The sequence below is a fragment of the Gavialis gangeticus genome, unplaced genomic scaffold (assembly GCF_001723915.1).
Source record: "Gavialis gangeticus isolate Ggan-Ray unplaced genomic scaffold, GavGan_comp1, whole genome shotgun sequence".
In the NCBI taxonomy this organism is placed as follows: domain Eukaryota; kingdom Metazoa; phylum Chordata; order Crocodylia; family Gavialidae; genus Gavialis; species Gavialis gangeticus.
Window position 1 is genome coordinate 19,483,895 of NW_017729034.1, and position 19,386 is coordinate 19,503,280.

Genomic DNA, 19,386 nt, shown 5'->3' on the forward strand with positions numbered 1-19,386 from the left:
TTTTTTAAAAAAAAAAAAAAAAAAAAAAAGACATTGCAAAGCTCCATATTTATTTCCTCTGCCAAATGCACTCCATCTCCAAGTCAAAAGATAATTTTTCTATCTGTCAGCAACTGCACACTCACCCTGGGGCATGAAAATAAAGTCACAGTCTTCCTGCCTCTTGCAGCACAGCTAGTAATAAATATTCGGCAATCAGAGAGGGGCTGACAGTGTGGTAGTGGAGACCAGGGCTGGGATAGAATCCATCTCACTCTCCTGTTGTTGCTTTGGCTCAGCAGGTTTAAAAGAGGGAATGCTTCTTCTGGTTAGTAGAGCGAGCAGATGGAACTGAAAGGCACCATGGGCCATATTTGCACCTGTGGCAGCTCCATCGGTGGAGTTGGTTTCAGCTGCAGTTCCAGCAGGGATGAAACTTCCCTGCAGACAGCAGATCAAAACCAGCTGATTATTATTTATACAGCTTAGTGCTTGACAGATGCATAGGGAAGTGGGCATTTGATTCTGCTTTTGTTTACATTTGGGTAAATCTTGGAGTAGCTCCAAGGAGGATGGTGGAGTCATGTTGATATAAGTTCAGCATGAACCTGAATGTCCCTGTGCTTGAAGACTGTACTTGCCTGGGACAGTTTCCCATCTCCATTTTACTGGGGTAGATCAGAAATCATTCCAGTGAGGAACAACAGGGTAAGCGTAAGCTCCAGGGACAGATCCGGGAGGGTGGAGTGCACTGGTGTACTCACACTCCCCCTTGGTTCATACTCCACCCAGAGTTTAAAACCAATTGCCTGGCAGTGGCAGCAGCATTTCCATTCATGCAGTGCTAAAGGAGTCACTTGACTTCATGGCTCAACAACCTCTACCTGATTCCTTCTAAACTCTTCATTTCTTGGGTGTTAATGACCTTCTCTTCTTTTTAATGGCCATGATGTTCCACCAGTCTTGCTATCCTTGGTTCTGCACTTCTGTTAGCTGCCCCTGGTAATGAAGCTCTTATTTCATAGCCCTGCAGATTGTTTTTAATTTATTCCAATGATGTTCTATTTGTTTCTGCTTTAATCTTAAACTGAGTAACAGAACCCTAGGCCCCTGGAGTTTTAGTCAAGCTTCTAGTTTCTTTTTAACTGGAGAAAAATATGTGTTGTTATATGTGATGATGCATGTCACCTTCTGCACCTGCAGTGGTAAAGGAACTGTGGGAATGGTCATCGCAGAGGATGAGGGGAACTTCAATAAAGCCATGAGATGCTTAGGGCTAAGTACAAACAGTCAAAAAACCTAAGGCTGAATTGAGTCAGTCTTCACAGGTTCATCTAAGCTGCATAGATTGAACTGATGGGCAAGTGAACAGACACTTTGGATTCCAGAAATCCAGCCACATACCTGCAGTGGCCCAGGCCAGAAGCCAGGGGTGCTAGAGCATGCCTCCCTGGAGCAGACAGCTTGGGCCAAGGCTAGCCAGCCCACACTACAAGGGAGAGTTTGTGGGGGAGATGCAAAGCATTGTGGGATGCTGGGGGACTGTGAGTTAATTTGAATCTGGAGGGGATTTGAGACAGAAGCTCAGTAAACCAATTTAACCTAAATCAGTTAAGTCTGGTGCTATATCCATCCAGGTTTATCTTAAATTGGTTTTGGCCATTTTGAAAGCAGTTTATGTGCAGTGAACTGCTGTTGTGTTACAGACTTGAACCTGTTTCTAATCACTTATACCAGTTTATGTGTAATTTCTGTCCCTAGCCTTGGGGACAAGCACAGAGTCTTGAGGGCTTTGAGACTTGCTTTTCTGAGCACCAGGAAGTGCCATACTTCTTCTGAACTTCTCCCTATATGTGCTTCTGTCACCTTCTGGTGAAAGGCCTTGCTGCTTAAATGGTCCCACTCCCAATTGGCATTGTAAGCAATGGAAGGTCTATTCCCCCACCCCCAACTTCAGTGGGAGCTGCATCCAGGTTTTAGAAGGGGCCAGTGTTTCCTTCATACACATGCAAACTGTTTTGTAGCATGAGAAGGGACATCACAGGGGAATTCTATTCTGGTCCCGTTGCTAGAACTGCTGTATGGGGCACAGGCAGTTCATTTGCTGGAGTCATTGCTTCCCCCCTCCCCTGCCTATTAATACAGAAAACGGGCTGTCAGTTGTGAATAAAATCAATTATGGGATAAAAATCACCTGTTTCAAAAGCTTTATTTTGTGCCATTAGCAGGTGAAAGCAGCTTTGAGATGGAGTTAACAAAAAAGTAGATCAATTATTGGATAAGATCACAATTTTCTTTGGGGCTGAAGCGTCTGTAAATGTTTGAATCTCTCCGTATTACGCATAGGCTGAGATCAAAGAGGTTGTGCTGCTGTAATGATGTGATCTTATCAGGTACACATTGTGTTAGTCTCCTCTGAGCTGGCACATAGCCATTGTGTCCTGCTCAGCAAAAGGATGCCCTGTGACTCCTCTAATGCTTTTTGAGCAATGCAGCTTGTGGCTTCTCCCTACTTTTAAAATGGCACTGTGGTCTGAGCAAGTGGTCAGGATGATATGTCCCAGGATACCTTGCTGCTCTTTGACTAACATACTGTGGGGTGTGAGGGAGGCAGGCATTGTGACCCAGTCATCACACTCTGCATCAGCACAGTTGTTGTACCAAGCCATCTGACGAGAAGTGCTTAAAGTGCAAATCAAGCTCAAGTGCCTTGTCCAGGCCTGGTGGAGATGCTTTGGTTCGTGGTGAGCCAGTGCCAGATTCAGCTGAGAGCTTACTGCCATGTGTCAGCACTCAGGTTCACCTAAGGGCTTGCTGCTATGGAGGTGTTGTGGTTAATCTTGTAATTACTGGATAGGAATAAAATTATGTTATAAAGATATGCCTTTTAAACAGATATCATTGGCCTGGAAATAATCTTTCCATCTGAAGTGTATACCCCATTTTTGGCACAGAATCCCCCAAAATGAATGCCATTGTGAATAATTTAAGGGAAACCTACTTTCTCTGTTTTCCATCTTCTGTACGTCAGATGTTGGGCAATGCTTTGTGTGCAGGGATTTTCTATGCTTTGCTGATGGCTACCTGCATTTTGGGCTTTGTGCATTGGTATGATGATATGACTTGTATGCCTTTTCCTAGGCCCTGAAAGATGGTGCCTTCTACTAAGAATGGGAGCAAAGTTAGTGGTCTAGGCAGACATAGTCACAGAACTAGAATGGGATGGGCTGATTCCAGCATATTAGAAGAAGATGCTATTGTGCCACCCAAGAGAGACTTCTAAATAGCAGCAGGGGAAGGAAAAAGCCTGTTATAAAACATTTTAAATAAGGAATGAAATAAAAACGTGATAAAGTTGGGGCATGCCATTTTAAAGTGGAATCTTCTGAACTTTGTTTGAAATGAGTCATTGTCAGTCTGAGTTGGCAGGTTCCCCCTTCATGTGACATTTTTAAATCAGGGAAACTGAAGAAACTGTGGGGTGCCTTGTTGGAAAATACAGAGTTTTCTAATGTTGTTGACTTCTAGCAGAAGGCCTAGCTCAGCTGCCATGAAAGTCAGTAAAGATCTTTGGTGTAAGCAACAATGGGAGTTGGACCAGGCCTGTCATGGGCTGGATCCTCAGCTGAAAGCAATAAATGCAGCTTCATTGATGGGTATGGCTGATTACTAAAGGGAAACTTCTATCCTGCCCCAGCCCCTCTGTTCTGACAGGGTTGACTGTTTGTGTGTGCAGGGTTCTGATGTGGACTGGGATGACCTCTGGGATCAGTTTGAAGAGAGAAGGTACCTGAGTGCCCGGAAATGGAAGGGTGGAGAGGACCCATACCGACTCTACGCCTTTAACCAGCGAGAGAGTGAGAGGATTCCCAGTGACCGTGCCATCCGCGACACAAGACATTACAGGTTCTTGCCTCCTCCCCATCCCTTCTCCTCTGCTGGTCATGTCATGTTTCAGAGGCAGCCCTTGTTGCAAAGGGATGAATTGGCCATTCCTTGGAGCGTGTGCTTCAGTGAGTTTGAAACCTACACCAGTAGGATGCGAGTGGGCCAAGGTTACAGCAGACTGTGCTGGGACTGGGAGCCTGTCTCAAGGGTACCTTTATATTGAGAGGCCCCAGTGACATAAAAGTTGCACTGATTTAAGCAGATTTTCCTTGCATGCCTTCCTAATACTACCCTACATTATTATGCAGTTTAAACAGCATCTATGCCATTTGGTAACTTTGCATTTCACTTGGGCAGTGAAATGGGACTAGTTAGTTATCTTCCTGTTTAGTCATTTTCAATTCAAGTTATCTTGTGCAAATAATCGCAATGCCATGTTTGGCTTTACCTATAGATTTCTGTCATCCTTGTATCAAGGGACTTCCGACGATGACGTCGATCGATTGCACTGAAATTTAAAATAGAGCGGTTTTAATGATTTCTGCATCACCAATACAGATGCATAGAAAGCAGGAGTCGGGTCCTAAAAAAAATCAGTTTTGCTCAAAATCATGAGATTTAGAAAAAAACAAGCAACCCCTCCCCCCCCCAACTAATTTTGGGGTGTTTTTTATTCCCCATCTGGTTGCTGAGTATTCAGGGAGCATTTAGGTCACATTCTCAGATTTCTCTCTGCAATCAAGAATGGATCCAGAGCGGGTACAGCAGTGCCGTCGCACCCTTTTGTGCCTGTGCGCTCCATACACAGTGAGTTGTCAGAGCATGTCAGCATGTCAGTGGAGCTTCTGCTGGGAGTTTGACGTGTGCTATGAGCCCAGGGGGTGATGCGCAGCCCCTGGTTTTATTCAGCTCTGATACCATTGCTTCTTATCCCCTCTCCTCCTGAATTTGTGGAGGGGAAGTGTAGGAGGAGGGCAAGGAAGAGTGAACAGAAGCAGTCTCTGGAGCTGCTTGAAAGCAGAGACTTCAGGTGAACCCCCTGCACACCCAGCAAGAGCTCTGCTGGCATATTGGTGAGGTCTGAGAGCTTACTAGCATCTAGAATCACAGTAAAGGGTTGCAGGCAGACCCTTTTTGGCTGTGTGGCACATGCATAATGGGCTCTCTTCACTATGTGTATGGCACACAGCTGAACAGGGTGTGGCTGTACCCATGTCATCACAATCCTGGGTCCACTCATACTGCAAATCACATAACTCCAGGAACTTGGGGCTTTAAGAGAAGGGAAAACAGCATCAAAGCTGGCAACACTGTGATTTTATTTTAGCTTTCTGATGTTTGAGATTTCCTTCATTGTATTTAATATAAAGACAACCTACTTGTTAGGCGTAATTTATTCAGTGCCCATTTCATTAGGTTTCTTGAGTGCTTATGTGAAATTAGCATGCCATATTCTCCAACAGATTTGTAAATATGAAGAGTGAGGATCTGAATTTTTCTGGGATTATTTTTATTGGGATCAACCCTTCCAATTATGTTTATCTAGTCTCATGCATTGCACTCAAACCCTAGTCACTTAAAATTTCACCTGGCCTGGATGCTATTGAATTCTTGTGAGATCCTCGAGGAAAAAAGTGATATTACTTTCCTGCAAGGCAGGCAGAATTTTGAGAGAACAGGACCATGTGTGAACATTAGGAAGAGAGAAAGAGAGGGAGAGAATACATGCTGCCTCTAAAATGGACATGGTCTCCTCCAGTTCTCAGAAATCTTGTGCTGAAACACAAAAATATGGCGACAAGCACAGCAGAATTGCTCCCTGTTTACTTGAATCACTTGGGAAATGGTGAAAATGGAGGAATGAGACAGGGGAATTTAAGAATTTATTGGGCTAGTTTTCCATCAGCCCAAGGAGAACATTGAATCAGAGCATCACAAAAATTTGCTGTGTGCTCTGGAGGGCCTCTTAAGCTTCAGGTGGATCTGTGCCATTTGGGAAATCTTCTTTCATAATTATGGAGAAGTTTTACTTGTGGGTGATAGATTCCCCTAATGGTAGTTGTAGGAAGCTGACAGGCAGCAGCTGAGTGCTGTCAGCACTGAGAGATGATGAGAGGCTAGATGGGCAACCTCAACTGTATCTAGGCAAAGGTTTCTGGCACATTCCTGTACAATAAATTCACTTCACTTCAGTCTGTATTTCCCTCTGTAGGGAGGGAAATGCTGCCCTATGTCCTGTGTGTATGTTATGGCTGGCTTTTGTCATTTCAGTGAGCTTCATGTAGCAATAATGGACTCTATTGCTTCCTCCTGTAGGAACAGTCATGGTAGGAAATCATACTGAGGGTCTTGCAATGCTTTTTCCGACTGCAGGTAGAAGGGGTGGCACTTTTACCTTGAAGAATAACCCATGGAGTCAAGCTTGTGTCCTGGGAACCAACAATGTGTGCCATGTGCTCAAGAGGGAGGCTGGGAACATGCACAAGGCTCCATGACCTACACGAGCTTCCTCCTGGTGTCCTTCCAAAAGAGGTGCATTAGGGCTGTCTCATCCAGCAGCAGTCCTGAAACATCCTCACCACTACTAACTCTAATCTGTTTTTTCCCTGAACCCCAGTCTAGTGATGGAGGGTGATGATTGCCCCCTCCCTCCCCACAGGCCCACAGAGACCTTCACTCTCCCATTTTTCCCCATGGGAGGCTGAGACATGGGACTGAGGCAACCCCACCCTACATGTGGATGCAGGGGACAGTCACCCCCTGAAAGGACAGTTATTTCAGATTCTGCCTTTCCTTTCAGTGCACTAGACAAACATTTGCTAATTAACTCAACACCCCTGCTTTGTATGTGACTCACATCTGGGGAAATATAAGTGCAGCGAGACTGGCTGACTTGCCCAGGCCTGCTTGGCTGGTGAGAAGAGGAGCCAGAATTAGAAGTAAGGATCCCCCTTGATCCCAGCTCTGTGTTGTTTCATGCTGAGGAGGGAAGCTAATGGCATGTAGTGCAGTGTGTGACTTAAAGGGTTTCTGTAGCACTGGAACAAGCAGCTGCTGCTTGTCAGTTTGGCAGCACAGTACAGATTCTGCACCTTTTCTTGGGCATCATCTTCTCAGGCCCTGGAGGGGCAGGGGCCTGGCCTGCCTTGGGAGGCTGGAGAAATCCTAACCATGTCTTTGCAGAGATGAGCAATAACTCTTTCCCTTGCGTTCCCCCTTCCTTCTTCTCTTGCCTCGATTCATTTGGTTTGAATTATAATGGGGCTTTACTTGCTTTCCAAGGACATGGTGCAACCTTCAGCTCCTAATGGAGCTCAGAGCTTGACAGAATCCTCCACTTTATCAGCAGAAATAGATGAGCTTGGAGTAGAGACTTTGGTCTGAAGCCAGGCCTGAATTTAAAATTCAGAGAGGTAGAGGAGGGATCTGCCCCAGCTCCATTAAGTTCCCATATTCAGATTCTATTGGTAGGCTCAAACCCAGCTCTGGTGCTAGAATCACACCGGTTCTTCTGCACAGTTGCTGTCTGTGATTTTTCACTCCTTTTGCCTAGTGAGGCCAGATGCTCTTTCCACCGGAGGGGAGTTGCCAGCCCTGATGGACGCCTGTTATAGCTGAGGAGAGTGTGAGCATGCTATTCTTAGGGAGAATGAATGCATGAGATATTAACCATCTGCTCTAATAAAAAAGCAAAATCAAGCTAAATGGACCCTTCCTCTATCCCCGGTTGTGGTCAGGATGAAATGACCTGGCAGCACCTTGTTCCTGGGTGCATCCCACTGTGCTGAGTGCTTTTAAAAGGGAACATCCTTATTAAGGAAGAAGCAAGGGCACAGCTCATGGGAGGGGCCAAAACTAATTACATTTGTTTCCAATTTCCTTACCCCGGTAATTGGATTCTGATTTATTGAATATGTCTGAACAACGCTGCAGATGATGCACCATTAGCCAAGCATTAGAGCAGCCACCAAGGAAATGGGGCTGTCTTGAGATTCAAAAAACATCTGGGGCAGGACAGCCTGTGGGTTGCAGAGGGGAGAAGGGGTTGGGGAAAAAACACCATTTTAAAAGCCCTCCATGGAAGGCATATTTGTTCACTGCGCAGCTGTTTGGGGAGCTGCAGCAGAGACACTCTGGTACTCTGGTGCATTTTGCAAACAGACCTTGTTGCTACGTCTCATTGGATGGGGGCACTGGGGATGGTTTGTTTGATTTCCTAGTACAATGTGGTGGGTAAATGGGACCTGTCATGTCTGACTTTTGCAGCCGGGAGATTTTTGGCTGCTGATGGCCTGCAGGATGGAAACGATTGAGGAGATGGGGGGGCTGGAAGGGAGCTAAACACTTTGGAAGCAATTTTTTTTGTTGCAGTGGGGGCTGAACCTGCACCAGTGCCAGACACTTTCCACAAGACAAGCATGGGAATCTGAAAAATATCTGTTGCCAATGATGGGTGACCTACAAAGTGTTCAGTTTGTAGATGCGTCCAGAAAGCTGCATCTAAACCACCTTGGTCCACAAATAAGACTGGAAGCATCCTTCCTCAAGAGGTTTCCATTCCAGCCAGGCTGGAGATACAGGGCCCAGTTCTTCTCCCACCCACACTGGTTTAAATCAAAGGTGATCCATCAAGCCCATGCTAGAGCACTCAGGTGTCACCTCAGAGGTGAGTCTAGTACTGTAGTACTTAGAGCAGGGGTGGGCAAAGTTCAGCCTGTGGGCTGGATCTGGGTCATGGTGGACTACATGTCCCAGTAGCCCCTGTGATGGCAGCACATCTTGGCTGCTGACACCAGACCCAGTCTCGCTGCCCGTCTGCCCCATACCCACTGCTGGGGCCAGGACCCATGCAGTCAGGGCGCACAGCTGGGTGGCTGGGTTGGGGCTACAGCTGGGAGCAAGATGGGTGGGTGAGGCCAGGGGGACCCCAGGACCTTGGACTGGTGATGGCCAGGGCCAGGGAAGAGTAGGTTCCATGAACGGGGGCATGCAGGAGCGGATTGCAGCTCTGCCCTGGTCCACATCCCATGCTGTCACTGTCCCAAGGTCCTGGTCCTGGCCCTGGAGCAGCTTCTCACCTAGCTGAATGCCATGCCCATGTGGCTCCCAGGTGGTCTTCATGGAGACCCCGGGAGTATGGAGCCATGACACCACTGGGCCAGGCTGGGCTGGGGCAGAGCCCTGGTTCGGCAGCCCCACACTGTCATGGCCTTGTTCTTCTGGGGTCTTTATGCAGACTGGGCGGGAGCTGCATGGGAAGGTGCTGCTGGGAAATGGAGCCTAACCGCCTGCTGGATCCACCATTTTGCTAGGGTTGCTAACACTCGTGGATTGCCTGGGAGTCTACCGGAATCGGCATTGATCTCCCAGTGACTACTGAAATCAGTCTGGGAGATTTTAATAGGATGTTTTAAGAAAATGAAATTAATGACATTACATCATGTTGGGGAAAAAATTCTCCCAGAATAGCTTCAGTCAGAGTTGGCGATCCTACATTTTGCCCACCCTTGACTTAAAGGCTCCAGCTAAAGTTGTGGCCTCTTATTGCTAGGTGCAACACACACTGATGAAGAGGTCCTTTAGAAGGGAACACAATGACCCCTTTCCACTGCAGCAAGAATTGCTCCCTGTTACTTGACTCACCTCAAGTCACCCCAGCTGGGACTTGAACCTAGATCTCCCATATGGTAAGCAGCTACTCTACTACACAACCACCACAGCTGGGGAGACTTTCTTGTTGGCTGCAGGCTGTCATCAGGTCTTACCTGAGAGATTACAGGCTTTAGTTCATTCTTCTATGTGCTGACTAAAGCACAATGGAGTGTGTTTGTCTGCTCTTCTCACCCACAGGCTGTGGGAAAAGCACCCTTGTGTACAGCAGGGCCACCTTATGTTGATTCAGCTGTCATTTTTGAAGAGAGCTCAGACTGTAACCCAAGGGCTGGCTAAGAGCTGCTATCCTTGCCTTCTCTAGATAGTTGCTCACAGCAGACCCCCTGCCCTCGGTTTTCAGTTCAGCTGAAGAGGCCTTCTCTGCTTCCCCCTTCCATCCCCACTTCAGTTGCTCTTCCAGCCATGCCCCTTCCTTTTGTCCATCTTCCTTTCCCTCTCTGCAGCTCCTTCAGCTGTGATTTGGCTTGTCAGGGCAAAATTATCAGCAGGTGATCCACAAAGGGATCACTAGCTGGGGCTGTGCCGGGAGGACCAGGAATGGGAGCAGTGCTCTTCACTGCCCTTGTCCACCTCTTTCCAAATCTAACGGGGCATCATTGTGTGTGCGGGGTCTGGTGCAGCTAGTTGAAGAGAGAAGAGGAGGAGCAAAGTTCATTCCTTGACTGACCCTGAACTTCCTTATAGCTTGGGATTATTTGGATCCCAGGTTCACATTTTAAAAGGGTTGGGTGGATTCCTCTACAAGCCATTTCTCCCACTCATTTGTGACTGGCTGTGACTGGGTTTACAAATGAGCAGAGGACTGGAGCACCCAAGGACATGGGAGAACTTACTAACATTTTCCCTTGAAGTTTTTCCACTTCAACATGATTATTTCTCCAGGATGGTTCCAGAAAATCTCCCTGCTTTCCACCCCAGTCTAGCTAAGCAGCTGGAATTGCCAGCAACCACCTAATATACAAAACCTGGCATGCTTTGAACAGCAGGCTCCTGCCAAAGGGTCAGAGAAGGGGCAAACAGTTAGGGGGGAAAAATGGCACTGACATCCAGTTGCTTAGCAATATTTGTTTTTTTTCATCCCTGACACACAGCTGGTGAAACTGTATCAGACAATGACAAACCATAGAGCGATTGGAATTAGAGATGGAAAAGACCTATGAGGTCATCTTGTCTATCCCCTGCCAAGGCAGGATTGTTCCTAGTGTTCTGTTTTGCAATGATTCAGCCAGTGGGACTTTGACTGCTTCCCCAGGGAAAATATTACAGAGTCTGAGACCTCAGTTAGGTAATTTTTCCTGATGATCAGCCTAAATTTTCCTTTGCCTAGTTACAGTTCCGGTGACTCTCATGTCCCCACCCCACAGTCGTCTTTCAGCCAACCCTTAAACATTACAAATTTCACATTCCCACAGAACAAAGGCACTTCCACTTGCTCCAAAGTTAGTAATTCCTCATTATTATAATGTTGCAAGGGCAAATCTGCCTCTGTGAGTGGCTCATATCCATAGCACAGTGAAAATAATCTGGTGCATGACTTCTTTGTGCTCACTAGCTAGCTCATTGGAGGCTGTTATCAACTCATGGAGCTTTGGATAACCTCACTGTCACATCCCACCTGAGAAATCCCCACTCAGAAATGCAATAATAAAATGGGAACTAAGCTTACAGAGTGAGTCAGTTTGTGCATGAGGTGACCGGAGCTGAGGTTTATACTACTGCTCAGTGGGTTGGAAAACTGTCAGCAATGGGATATACTGCCCAAAGCCATAAGAATTCTTAGTGATGGCTTCTGGGTTTCTTCCATCTGTAGCAGACACCTCCCAATGAGTTCAGACATTCCAGTATTCACGGTATTATTATTCCATATGCTAGTCATACTGACCTCCACCTTCAGAATGCTCCATTGGTTTTATGGGCATGTATACGCTGCTGCTAGTCTCAGCTGGTGCTATGCTGGCTTTGAGTTTGTTCTTCCTGACAGTGGTAAAGCAGAGAGGAGGAAATGGGATAGGGGAGTACAGGAGAGGACAAACTCTGGGGGAAGGGGGATACTGTCCCTAAAGCGTTCTAGGTGTTGAAATATTCTCTCTCATTGTTTATATTGTGGCATAGAAAGGGGTTTCATCCAATGAAATTTTGTGCACTCATCTTGCTTTTGCCACCCCAATTGTAATGTGAATTACAAATACAAAAACATTCAGTAGCCACTTTCTCATGAGCTGCAAGAACTAAGAGGCCAAGCCTGAAGTCCTCCAAAATCCTGCTGTAAGGCAAAACTGTACTTAATTTCTGCAGCACTTGCCATCCTAGGTGCTAAAATGCTTTACATACACACCTGGTTCTTTGGGTAGATGTGATATCTTTTATTAGATCAACTGAGTAGTCAGAAAAAAGTTCTTAGCAAGCTTTCGGGCCCAGTCACCCTTCATCAGGCATAGGGAGTCTCTGCTGGTCTGACACTCCAAGGAATCTTCCCTTGCCTGACGAAGGGTGACTGCACCCGAAAGCTTGCTAAGAACTTTTTTCCAACTACTCAGTTTGTCTAATAAAAGATATCACATCTACTCAAAGAACCTTGCCTGCCTGTGTTCTTAGACCAACACAGCTACAACCAAAAACCCAATTACATGCATGCCTTGCAGTACTGTAACTGAGTGGGGGTGACCAGGAAAGCAGTCCCAGATGCTGCCTTTGGGCAGGAGGAAGGGGTGCAAAAATAGCTGCTGTCACAGTGGTGGCTAGTCATATCATCATCGCACTGTGTCTGCTGGTGCTGCGCTGTGCCTTGTTGCTACCCAGAGTGTGGAGTTGCTGTGACATGTCTCTGATGCCCTCCACAATAACCTCTATGTTTACTGCTAGAGATTATTGCTGGAGTGAGGAGTTGCTAAAGTTAAATGGAATTGAAGTGAGAAGTAAGTAGGTGATAAAGAGACTGACAGGATGAGAAGCTGAACTTCCCAATCACCTCCTCTGGCAGGGAGTTCTTTGGAAGATCCACATCCAATTCAAATAAACCTCCCGCACCCCCCATGTAAACATATTGTTGTATTCCCTTTGGTGCAAGGTCTGAGTATCAGTGCAGCACCTTCTCACCTCTTATCCTCACCTCCTGTGCAGCACCACTTCATGACGCTTGGTAGGAGAGAATATTATGGGTGCATAATCTGTCCAGAACTGGTGGCTGTCCTTGTGGAGGCAGGTACAGACAAGTTTCCTGTTAGAGAGGAGTTAGGGGTTAAATCTGTCACATTTCTTAGCAGCAGTCACAGTGGAGGGGTGACATCTTGAATTCTCAGGGACTAAAATTGATATCACTGCAGAGCTCACATAGCAGTGGAGCATGAGCACTAAGTAACACATTAGTATTATGACTTATCCTCTATGCAGCGAAAACCCGAAGTCCTGGGATTCCTTCTGGCTGCATGTTCATTATCACTGCCTGAACCAGCTCTTGTTGGACTAGTATAGAGACTCCCAGGACATGTGAATTCCTCTAAGCAAAAGGTATTGGAGTGGTGATCAGAAAGAATACACTTAAGTCCTGAGGAGTGCAGTACCTCCTCATGCCTTTGTTTGATACTCCTGGTGCATGTAGGGAGTGTCGGTGTGGGTGTGGGTGTGTGTGTGTGTTGTGGACCCATCCATGCTTATATGCGGAGTGTTCATCTGTGTGGTTGCAGAGTTTACATATTTTGCATGTTTAGAATGTGCACATTTGTAGACATGGCAGGTAACTGGTGGGTGTGCACAAAAGAATACAGTACGTCATGCAAGCCTCTGTGCACGGAAGGCTGGCGGATGCAATTGTGGAGTGTCTGTGTACATGCTTCGATCCTTTTTTGCTGCTCAATGGCATATTGTCTGCTAGAATTGAATTGGGCAGTGAATTGTATTCAAGCACTATTGACGATTATATAATATCCCCACAGTAGTGAAAGTCATAGTGAGAGCAATTAAGTTTTGACAACATCCCCTTGCCTAAAAGTTCTTTCATTTCTCACATCGGCTTGTCTTCCTCCAAACCTAGTTACTGTCTTGGAGTCTGCTAGACCAAACCTGCTTAGAAATGAATCAAAATGAGCACTATGTCCTGACAACTAGAAACAATCTCAACACTGCCGTATTTTGTACCACCGAAGGTATGTCTGCTTCATGTCTTTTCCTTGCCTGGCTACCTGAGAGCTCTTTTTAATGTTATCTCCTATGCCACAAGGGGATCCTCTTAGAGTCATTAGTGTCTGAAAAGTGACTGCAGCAGAAATAGTCCGATATCACTTTGCAGACACTTGTGTGTGTTCAGAGTCTCATGCCTGCTTCATTTTAGCAAGAGAAATATGTTTTTATTGCTTCTTTCAGCCATGCAGAATCAGTATGTGGCTTTAAGACAGGGAATTGCATAATATTCTAGCTCATCCATCTTGATGATTGGTACCTAAGGGCTATATACCAACAGGACTTAGGTGTCTGAAGAAGGGCTTGGACTGGACTTAGACATCTGAGACCAAATTGTTGATCATCAAAACTCCTGTTCAGCTGCCAACCCACCCTGTGGGTGACTAATGTTGATAAGTATCTTAAGTTTTTTACATGAAAGTTCTCCAGGTGACCAAAATAGGTGTTTTTTCACCTATCTCACCTGTGAGGTTTGATATGATAGGGGTTTTCAGAGCATTGCTAACTTCAGACCTACAGATGGGGCTCTGCGCAAAGTGCAGGCACTGCTTCCTTCCAAAACACTGCGGGAGATGGGAGAACCATCGCCTGCCCTTCTTTCAGTGTATTGCTTGTGAGAGCACTTGCACAGGAAATGGGAGGCCTCTGTTAGATCCCCCCACAATCTGAGGAGATTGCAACTTGTGCCTTCCTCTGGCTGCCGGAGTGGGTGCACTGTCAACTCCTCCAACTGCAGTTGTTCCAGTCTTCATAGGATCCTTAGCAGGGACTGTAGCCAGCATGTGGTATGCTAGCTAATGCTGAGGGGTGTCTGTGTGTGTGTCTCTCCAATTTTACTGAGATAGGCAGACAGAACAGTGACCACTTAGGGCTTTTGGAGCTAATCAACAGGTCAGGTGGTGAGCTGTTTGAGAAGTTTGAAATAACGTGGAGAGAGGCTATTGTTTTGCTAATCAGATGGTAAAGACTGTTATCGGCCTTCCCCCCCCCCAACCTGGCTTGCTCACCTGTCAGTTTGCTGTATGACGAAGCAGGGAGGGAGACTGAAAAGCTCCATATCATCAACAGATGCATGCACCACACACCCCCACTTGTCTCAGTGTGCTAGTCTGGGCCTAAGGGCTGGCAACACTCCCACCCCTTGAGCAGCCAAAGCAGGGAGGGAGATTGAAAAGCTCTGTATTATCAATGGATGCATGCACGGCGCCCCCCACCCCTTGCCTCAGGGTGCTAGCCCAGGGCTGAGGGCTGGTAACACTCCCACCTCTTGAGCTGTGAGTGGCGAAAAGCCTGGGACCCTGCAGGCAGATGCCCCTAATCAGAGAGTCCTGCCTGGGCCTAGCCATGCCCCCCTCAGCTCAGCTTCCTGCAGAAGGGAAGGGAGGGCTGCTCTAGCACCTCCCCCCGCACCCCCTGGCTTCTAGCCTGAGCCATTGCAGGCATGTGCCTGAGTCTCTTCAGTCCAGTGAAGTGAGAATGTCTGTCCAGTTTCAAACCAGTTCAGCCTAGCCAGGTTAGACTAACCTGCAAAGATTGAATCAGTTCAGGCTCAGGCTTTTTGAATGTCTGTCCCTAGCTTTAAAGATTCTTTGAGTCAGATAAAGACAGACAGAGAAAGCAGGACCAGGACACTCTACTTACGTTGGTTGGGCACTTACCTGTGGAGGTGAAGTCCTGGGTTCAAGTCCTTGCTCTAAGTGTTGTTGATGTATTTTACATTAAGTAGTAACCTCCATCCCCAGAGTTTTCTACTCTCTATTTTGGGTGACCCTTTCTTCCACTCTTCATGCTTGCTTTTGTGAATCTCTTTCTGGGGTGCATAACTCACCCCATGCGCTGCGCAGGAAGCTTAGGCACCTTTCTCATAGTTGTGAGTTCTATAATGAGGATGGCCTGAAAGTTAGGTGCTGCAACACACCTAAGGCTGCAGCTAGGCACCCTTTCTGGATCTGGGCCTAAGCTCTAGCTGCAGAGCTGAACTCTACCCTTAGTCTCTGAGGCTGCCTGGGTGAAGCTGAGGGCAGTTTGAAGATTATAGGATTGTGCAGGTGTATTTGAAGTCAAAAGGGCAGAATGTAGCCTGCAGAATTCTTATTACCAGTGGTGACACATGAGACAGCAAAAAACTTCCTGGTTCCTATGTGGGGTTGGCAAGGCTATCAATTAGATGAATCCCTGTACATTTCAAAGAAGAACTGTGCTTTAAAGCTGTTTGTATTTTTCTTGTGGCTGACCCTAGAGGTTTTAATCTTTCTAGTTCTGTTGATTCAGTGTCCTTTGAGAGAGGACAGACTCCCAAGGGCCTGCCTTAGCTTAGCTCATACTCTTTTCCTACTCATTCAGAGTGCTACACTAGATCCTTAGTTGCCCGGACTCTCAATTATGTGAATGCGAACTTTGTTTTATGGACTTTGTTTTGCGAACTTTGTTTTGCGAACTGTTAGTGTTGCATGACACCCTGTTTTCTATTTAAGCTTTGCATATGGTGGGGGCCAGGAAACTGTGCTGCAAATCAAGATTAAAGGGGACTGGCAGAGATATGTATAAGGAGGACAGTGACAGGTGCATAACAGAACAGCAGCAGATGTTTCATATCAGGACTTAGGAGCATTGGCAAGGCTTACATGTGGCTTGAGATGAGGTGTGCTACCATAGCTGTATTCTGGGAGGTTGCACTTGCCTCAAGCCAGTGAGTTGTTCTCTTTACTGAGCTCTTCACCCACTCGTGTGGCCAGATCCTGTGGTGCCCGCTTAAGCAAACTCCCATTGACATCACTGGGGCTATTCTTGTAAATTCATTGCACTCTGGAACAGTGAGTATTGTGTACTTGGGCTCACAGCCTGTGCCATGTGATGCTTAGGCTACTGGATATAATGGATTTTGGATCCCTCTTTGCTTCCATATTTTAGTATTAGCTGCCAATCCCCACATACCAGAGCCAGTAGTATGCAACTGAGATTGTTGTGGCCTCTGCTCTGGGGTTCTGGCTGTTAGCATATTCTCTGGGCAAATTCAGGAGACTGATTTCATTCCAAAATAAGATTTGTTATATTTGGGCCACGTCCTGTATGTCACTTGGGCTCTCTTGCCAAAGAAAATATTTGCTGGCAGGAAGATCTGAGGCTGGATTAGCTGAGTCAGACAGGAGAGCTAGACTTCTCTTCTCTTCAGCCTTGGCTTCCTACAACTTATGGCTGACCTAAAAGGAAAGAGCAAAATGTGACCTTTCCAAGAGGTATTTGTGAAAAGGCAACGGTTGGGAATTCATTCAAGATGCAAATATCTTCAGCAGGAAATGGCTTAATCACTTATTTCTCCTGGTCCCTCCTGTCTCTGGAGCTTAGCACCTGACACCTAATTTTCCCTGTGACCTTCTCAGACTGGGCTCTCTGGGGATTGGAGTGCATGAACAATCCATCAAACCAAGTGGTGATAAAAGCCAGGTGTGAACTGCCGCCACAGAGGAAAAGAGCAGGGCCTGAGCTCTGAGAACCCTGTGTTGTTGCTATGTGATTTTGCTTGACAAAAATTGTGCTTGGGCCAGAATCTGGTAGATAATGATGAGAGAGGACTCTGAAGAAATGGACTCTGCCAATATGAAATGCTTTGTGTTTTGATGATAAATTGGGACCAGACAAAATGAATGATGTTCTGTTTCTCGAGTTCATCACTTGGTGGCTTAAAACTAAAGTAGAGTTTCTTAAACTTCTTTCATAGGATGTAAAACAGCTTAATAGAGATGTTCTCCCCTTGGTGCCTCTCATACGCAGTCAAATACCAGACCTTTGGAAATCTCTGTGATTACCTTCATGGTAAAGAAACATTGGGAAAGGATCTTATAATAGATTTAAATTATTTAAATACCACTCTGCAGGTGAAAACAGGTAAGAGAGTCAATGCGACTAACCAGCTGTCTGCAGACACTGGCAGTTTGTGAAACAAGGATCTAACGTGTTTGCATCTACGGGGTATCCCATGTCACCTTGGGATTGGTCATTATCCATTCTTATGCCAGTGACTTTATAATAGAGATGTTAATCCCTCCAGGTGGAATTCAGACCTTGGTTACATAACATAGCCAGGTCAGCAAGCCAGAGAAATCTAGCCATTTCTTTTCTTGTTGTGAAGGAGTGCTGCACAACATTGGTATGTGCAAGAACACTTGCAGTGTGTTGCCCTGGAGGTGGTAGTGTTTCTGTTCAGGCCGAGTAAGATCCTCCTTCTTCTCTATCATGTCTAAGGTCTTTGTGGATCCATCTGGCCGAAAGGTGCTACATCAGCACTCCAAGTGAAAATTAAAGGCGGGCAATTTGCTTCGGATTGAAACAACTGCTAAATAACCGAGGTTTAGCTTCCATTTACCTTGGGATAGGGAGGACACATGAATTGGTGACTGAAGATCAGCTGATGTACAGTAAGGTCTTTCCCTTTCCCTCCAACTACCCCACAACCCTTAACTTGGTATAATTTATTTGTCTGCTCATACCCTGGTGTTGGAAGGGACCTCTTGTGTCATTAGATCTATTCCCTCTGCTGTCACAAGAACCTGTTTCATATAATCTTTATAACAGATTTACCAAGTTATAAAAGTAGTTAGCTTTTTTGCTGCCCCCTCTCCTCTCCTCCTGCTGGAAGGCTGCTCCAGAACTCTAATGGTTAGAAACCTTGTAATTTCCAGCCTATATGTTTATTCATGGTCAGTTTATCCCCACTTGTTCTTACAGTGACAGTGTCCTTCTTGTCCCCTTGGGTGAATCCAAGATGCTTGTAAGTATAGGCAAGCCAAGATCCATGCGCTAAATCTGGGGAAGGCTGTGCTCAGGACCTTGCAACGTAGCACCATGTTTAGTTCTGAATAAACATGACTTGCTCTGTGGCTGAGCATCAGAGTTGCATTTCAGCAGAACTTCATCTTCAGTTTAAGGGTAAAGTTTGAACTTGAAACTTAAAGTGAAAGCTAGACCATGCATATCTATGGCCCAGACCCAGAGAAACTGTTTGCATGAGCTGCTGAGAACTCAAGTCACTGAGCTCACCTGTGCATACTTGGGAGTCTGTGTTACAGATTGGTTAATAGCTAAACAAACCAGTCAGAGATGCATAGCCTCCCCCAGTATTAATCATAAATAAATACCAGCTTCTGCTGCAGAAACTGCTGAGCCCTCAAGAACTTCTGTGTGTCACTGTTGGCCCAGACCCATTTCTAATGCAGTATTTTGCAACAGTCGGCATAATTTACAAACCTTGCTCATAGTGCACATGATTTGTAGCATTGCTCTCCCAGCTGTTTACATTATGGTTTTGTTTGCAGTTTGCTCAATTAACAGTTGCTTATTTAAGAGGTGGTTTGATTTTTTTTCCATAAAATCTAATCAACGTTTTGAATATAAAATACATTCCTCTTTTCTGAAAGCTTCTCTTCCTATACATAAAAACAGTGCATTTCCCTTTTCATAAGTAATATATTTATTTAATGTAAATCTTATGAAATATGGCTTAATGAAAAAGGAAAATAGGCAAAAAAAATCCATCCTTAAAGAAAGAAGTTGCACACAGAATGTAAAAACTCCAGTTACATAGGAGTTTGTATACATAGGTCATCTCAACATTTTCAGCCTTTGGCCTCAAGGTAAATACAAAACCGTCCTGAATTGTGTTCCCCTTGTAGC

At 45.9% G+C, this 19,386-nt stretch overlaps 1 protein-coding gene across 2 annotated transcripts in view; it reads left to right on the forward strand.

The window, feature by feature from the left end:
* Nucleotides 1-19,386, forward strand: part of GALNT14 (polypeptide N-acetylgalactosaminyltransferase 14) — a 256,819-nt gene that overhangs the window by 110,126 nt on the left and 127,307 nt on the right. For both annotated transcript variants that reach the window (XM_019527047.1, XM_019527048.1), the window contains exon 2: nucleotides 3,716-3,885. In XM_019527047.1, coding sequence (XP_019382592.1) covers nucleotides 3,716-3,885 — 170 coding nt within the window. The remainder of the gene's footprint in view (nucleotides 1-3,715; nucleotides 3,886-19,386) is intronic.